The sequence below is a fragment of the Lissotriton vulgaris genome, chromosome 7 (assembly GCF_964263255.1).
Source record: "Lissotriton vulgaris chromosome 7, aLisVul1.2, whole genome shotgun sequence".
Taxonomy (NCBI): Eukaryota; Metazoa; Chordata; class Amphibia; order Caudata; family Salamandridae; genus Lissotriton; species Lissotriton vulgaris.
In genome coordinates, this window is record NC_141695.1 from 25314826 (window position 1) to 25321203 (window position 6378).

At 37.8% G+C, this 6378-nt stretch overlaps 1 protein-coding gene across 1 annotated transcript; it reads left to right on the forward strand.

Moving 5' to 3' along the window:
• Positions 1-4946: 4946 nt before the first annotated feature.
• Positions 4947-5903, forward strand: LOC147700560 (olfactory receptor 1F1-like). Its single transcript, XM_086929125.1, has one exon. It carries the CDS (start codon positions 4947-4949, stop codon positions 5901-5903), a length of 957 nt encoding a protein of 318 aa, XP_086785251.1.
• Positions 5904-6378: the final 475 nt, after the last annotated feature.

Here is a 6378-nt window from a genome sequence, read left to right on the forward strand (position 1 = left end):
CAGTTTGGGCCTTGATTTAGTCAGGAAGGGGCCTGTAAAGATCCCTGGGTGACTGAAGGAGGTTTCAGGAGAGGACCGAGGAGGGCGACTAGGAACAAAACCGGAAATGCCCCATTGAGTTCCTTTGCAGTCGGACAGGCTCCTGTGTCCTGTCCTCTCAATGTTTGGCCCTCCACTGTCCCCTTGCTGCCCCTTTCAGCCTGACACTGCACTGACTGCTCTGCTGTATGCTCCGGCCACTGCCCCAGCCCCCAGCTGACGTCTTACTGAGGAGGTTGACAGCTTCCAGCTGTTTTTTTTCATAGTTAGTGGCTGCCACCACTCCGCTCCACCTGAAGGATCCTAAAAAAGGCTATTTTAGATATTAGCGTGCTTTAATTGTAGGCGTTCCTGGTCTTTCTTAGCAGGTTTGACTGGGGGGATGAGGGCATTGTCTCCATTTCCTTTCTGTTAGCTGGAGTTTTCGTCTTTCTTCAAACAGGGATCCAATGAACCATGGATTTGTATCTTTAACCTGTACTCTTTTCAGTGTTAAAGGGACTGAGGTATCAATTATTTTTGTCATTGGGAGTTTGTAGTGATCCATGAGTTTGTTGAGGTCATCCAGGTTATGAGGTGGTTGAAGATCTTTCTCACAGAGTGCATCCAGTTTCTCCATGTTCAGGCCTTAGTGTTACAAACCCAATGATTCTGTTTAACAGATTGCACAACAGGTTTCTTAACTGTGAATGGAGTTTTTTAAAGAAATGATGCAGTGATCTGACCAGTCGCAAGGAACAATAGAGATAGTATCAACAGCATGTTCTTTGAAAATGATCCAATCTAGAGTAGATCCTTTAATGTGGGTTGATAGTGCACAGGCTTCCACCAATGATTGGTCTGCTAGGAAATCTTTAATATTATTGACCTGATTATTCGGAAGTTTGTTCCAGTGAGAATTGAAGTCCCTTAGAAAAATATCATTGGAGTAAGGTGCGGAATTGGCTGAAAGAATTTCCATTCGCTGGTCAATGAATGAGACATTATTACCTGGAGGATGGTAGAACATGTGCAGTTTGTAGAGCTTGTTATCTGAAGAGCTTAAAGAGAGACCAAGGTACTCACCTGTTTCCAGGGGGTTCTCTTGAACTTTAGAGATGGCGGTGATGGATTTATGGATACAGGCTACGCCTCCCCCATTTTGTTTAGCCTATCTAGTCTCTCATAATAAAGTAATTATGTGGAATAAATATATCTAGGCACAGGGAAGAAGATTTGGTGAGCCACGATTCCATTAGGATAGCCACGTCAATTTCTTGGCTCAAGATTAGGTCAACGATCTTTGTGGCATGTTTCTTTGCTGAGCGACAGTAGAGCAGTAGGCAAGTTATTGATTTGGGTGGGTTTTTCCAAGTAAGTAACTTGTTTGTCAGGGATTAGAGTTACTTTTTTCAGGTTGTTGAGGTTAAGCTTTCAGTGATTTGACTGTGTAGTTCTGTTTGTGTTGATTGGGAAAAGATGAATTTTATGTTCATCTACCTTAAGGGGGAGACTGGATGTTGATTCTTAGGATAGCAGTGGGGTTTATATTTCAACGTTCGACATATATGATTGCATGGTCGGTAATACCGATTAGTCAGGGGGAATAGAGTAGTGTTTCGCTTGCTGTGTAGTGCGAGTACTGATTTATGAACATGAGTGATGACATTGAAAATTAAAATTAAAACATTAAAATGTTAATTTATTTATTTATTTATTTTGCATTTATTGTTCAGATCATAGCATATATAACAAATGCATATTATACATAACGCTGCAACCACGGTGCTGTATAGAACGAAACAAGCAAAAAAGAAAATAACAAAAGAGAACAAAAAAGAAGAAGAAATCAAAAGGAGTAAACATCATCTTAACATAATTTCAAAGCGACATCTCCATATGCTGTATCATGGGCTGCCAAATCTTCACCCCTAAATGTTTTTTTTTATTGATTTAATAAGATACAGATTAAATTCAAGATGAAACACATTATAAAACTTTGCTCGCCACATTTCATAAGATGGCGCCTCTGGGTACAGCCACATCGTAGCAATGCTTAATCGGGCTACAGCCATCGCCATAAAAATAAAAATATCGAAAAGGATAGCAGATCTGCATAACTTCCCTATCTTTAAACACCCCAAATACCAGGAACTCTCTGGATATCAAAACATTCACCTTCGTCATTTGAAACAGACATTGGTCCAGACACAAAAAAATTGTCTAAGCACAGTACAACCAAAAAATATATGTATAATATCTGCTTCCTCCGTCTGGCACCTAAAACATTTTCCATCATGAACATCGCCCCACTTCATCATTTTAGCAGGCGTATGATATAGATTAAACACAGTTTTGTAATGTTGGGTGCGTAAAGTTGCAGTCAAAATAACTTGGCTAGCCATCTCAATCGATTCTTGCACGAATAAACCAGAGTTGCCAAGTCTAGCCCGCCATTTCATATATTGAGCCGCTATATTGTCTTGTTGCTTTGACAATAATATTTCATACAGATTCCCAATCTTAGCCCTTTTATTCAAAGCTTCAAGAAGTTCATTGGATGAAATAGGCTGAGATCTACAGTGTTTAAATATGAAATCACATATCTGTAAGTATTTAAAGAAGTTATTCTTGGGTATTGTATATTATTCAATTAGTTCAGTGAAGGAGACTAATGCCCCAGCACTATAGATATTGCCTAAATCGCGAATCCCCTTACTTCTCCATGTCTTCATCTTTGTATCCCAGAAGATCAACGGAAATATTTCCGTGGAGTCAAGAGGGGTATAATAATTAATCTGATTTATAGATATGATTTTGCGCAACCATTTCCCACCTTTATATGCTGCGATTATAGTTTTAAATCTTGTACGTTTAAAATAACTTGGTTCAAAAAATGTAAGCAAAACTTCACTCGCTTGGGCACCTAATAACATCTGTTAAATATTCGGGGATTCAAACTGCATTGGTTCTCCCCCAATAACCAAATACTTCATATTTTGCAAAAGACATACCAAATAATAAAAAACTAAATTTTGGACACCCCACCCTCCTCGTGCCAATGGTAGCATCATATATTTTGAAGAACACCGGGCTTTCATCCATCCCCAAATAAGCCTGTCCGTAATCGATTGCAGCTGCATTAATTGAACACGTGTCAGCTCCAACGGTGCGGTCAGAAAATAATAGAGCACTTTGGGGAGTATACACAACTTTAAAACGTTACGTCGAACAACAATTGTTAGATGTAGACATTCTACCTTTTCCAACTGCCTTTTAACTGTTCCTAGTATATCAGCCCAGTTTACATCGATTATCTCCTGAAGTGACATCCTAATTTTAATCCCCAAGTACTTAGCCTCTGGTGTCACATGCGGCTCGCCTGGGCAGAGCCCATCTGTACAAACAACCTGAGTGTTTGAAATGTTCAACGTATATCCAGCAACCTTCCCAAACTCTTGAGTCGAGCGCTCAATCTCGCTTAGTGCTTGAGCTGGGTCCGATAAAACAACCGCTATGTTGTCAGCGTAAGCAAGAACACGCACTAGATACTCACCCTCCAGCATTGATTGTATAGCGTTAGTATGCTCCAATAGTTGCAATAGTGGTTCAATATAAATGGCAAAAAGTAAAGGAGAACATGGGCATCCTTGCCGTGTGCCCCTAGTAATATATACAAAAGATGATTCATGCCCCATAGTGCAGATCTTGGTCCGAGGGCGTTTATACATAGTCTGTAAGGCATGCAAGAACTGGGGCCCGAACCCCATCATACGCATTTTGATCTATAAAAAAGTTCAAGTAACATGATCAAATGCTTTTTCAACATCTAAAAATATTATTCCAATCTTCTTTTGTAATGTAGTGGCGTAATCTAACTGTGATATGACCCTATGCAAATGATTAACCGTACTCCTACCAGGAGGGAACCCATGCTGGTACCGAGATACCAACGATGGTAAAACTTGTACTACTCAAGTTTTAAAATTTAAATTTAAATGATGATTGAGTTAAAAAAAAAACAACAATTCTTCATTTTCAGGCTTTGTTGTCCTCTTCCAAATACATAGAATATGTTTGAGCCTTTAGCCATCAGAAGAGAGTTCTTCACAGATTGTTTTTAACTTCAAGATAACACATTCAAATCAGCCTTACCCTTAAAGAGTATTCAAGTAGGGTTTTGAAGCCTGTTCCTAATATCAAATTCAATCTTTCTAGAAGATTAAAAAAATGATGTGCCTATTGAATACTAGTTCCATGTAGCATCACAAAGATGGTATTTCTCACGTTAAAATCACAAAGACTGAGCTGTATTTACTTAAAGCAGGGTCCACACTTCATAAAACAGCTGTTTGTGTTTTCACCTTCCGTAATATTCTTATAAATGACAAATGACATCTGTTTAGGTTTTGATCTGATCAAGCTGTACATTAGTTGGTGCAAAGGATCTTAGAAAAGCAGCACTCTTTCTCACATGAAAATATGCTAGTGTTAGCATTGTAATATATCACTCTAGCTCCAAAGCTCTTTTTTTATAGGTTGCATTGTTTGCCTGTGCCTAGATATTCCATGTGTTTTTTTGCATAGCTACGTCCTTAGTGAAGAATAGTTCAATATATACTTTCAAGCGAGTATGGTAGATTGGATTGCTTCATGAGAAGAAGTCAAGACAAGATGTAAATGGTAAATTCTATATATTGCTATACACTTCATATTAGTTCATTTCATGCCCGTTAGGGGTCTCAACATACATTGTAGAATAGATTTGCATAGACATAAAAATTGTGTGTCTGGTTGATCTCAACTCAAATATTGCAGTGAGTGTTTATTAAATTCTGCAGTTCAGCCTACCTAAATATATATATTGTATTCCTGCATTTACTAAAAGTATTTAACATTTTCTATTTATCTATTTCTGTTTACAGAATATGGTAGCTGTAGCAATTCAGAGACAGGAAAACCAAACAGCGGTGGCTGAATTTGTCTTAATTGGATTCTCAAATTCTTCACAGCTTCAAAAGTTATTTTTTGTAATGTTTTTACTTGTTTATATAAGTACTCTGCTTACAAATCTGGCCATTCTATTAGTAATATATTTAGATTCTCACCTACACTCACCAATGTATTTTTTCCTGATGAACTTGTCACTGATTGACATTTCTTTCACCTCAGTTACATCTCCAAAGTTGTTAACAATCTTCCTAGCAGAGCACACCAGGATATCATTCAGTGGGTGTATGACCCAGTTATATTTTGTTTCATCATTCACAAGTGCTGAATTTTATCTACTTGCAGCCATGGCTTATGACCGCTATGTTGCAATCTGCAATCCACTGAGATACATGGTGACCATGGACTTAAAGGCCTGCGTCCTGTTGGGAGCCATTTCGTGGGCACTTGGTTTCCTTGATACTCTTCCATTTCTAGTCTTAGTGTGCAGGCTCTCATTCTGTAATTCTAACACAATAAATCATTTCTTTTGTGATCTGAGGGCTCTTATTAAACTTTCATGTGATGACACACTGGTAATGGAAGTGCTCATCTATGTAGAGGGAGTGTTTATTGGATTTGTCCCCTTTCTTTTAACTCTCACATCGTACATGTACATAATCTCCACGATAATAGCGATTCGCTCTCCCTCTGGAAGATGGAAGACCTTTTCCACCTGTGCTTCCCACCTTATTGTTGTCATTATATTTTATGTAACTGTCATGTGCACTTACATGGTACCTACCATGTCCCATCAACAATATCAAAACACACTGTTTTCTGTTCTATACACAACTTTTATTCCATTGTCTAATCCATTAATCTACACACTAAGGAACAAAGATGTTAAAAGGGCACTAAAACATTTTATGGTACAAAGGTGTGCCAGTCCATAACAGTATTATTATTAGCAAAAAATGGAAATTGTGGAAAAGAAAGGCTCCATTACAATATAATTAAACAACAGATTGCATTACAATTTAAACATTTTTAGGAACAATGAAAATTCACAAGTAAAAAGATACACCACAGTCCTCAATTAGAGAAGGGCGATTAAAGAAAATGTGCCATGGAAGCAGCAGACTTAATATCCAAATCATAAGTAGTATATTGACCTATTTATAGCTATGCTATTTAGTAGAAATGTAGAAATGTGATACTGCTAAAGGGTGATTTGTAAATAGGGCAAGTCAATTAATCTATTTCTCTTCAAGCAATCTTGCAGTCAATTAATCTATTTCTCTTCAAGCAATCTTGCATAATCCAGACGTCACTTTAGTGTTTCATACCTTGGTTTCACAAGTAGGCTAATTTATGGGGTTTCATCAATTTTACAATGATACTCTCCCCAGAGTGAATTCGACATTCATG

Excerpts from the sequence above, each read along its gene's own strand:
- LOC147700560 (XM_086929125.1), top strand. The coding sequence starts at position 4,947 with ATGGTAGCTGTAGCAATTCAGAGACAGGAAAACCAAACAGCGGTGGCT.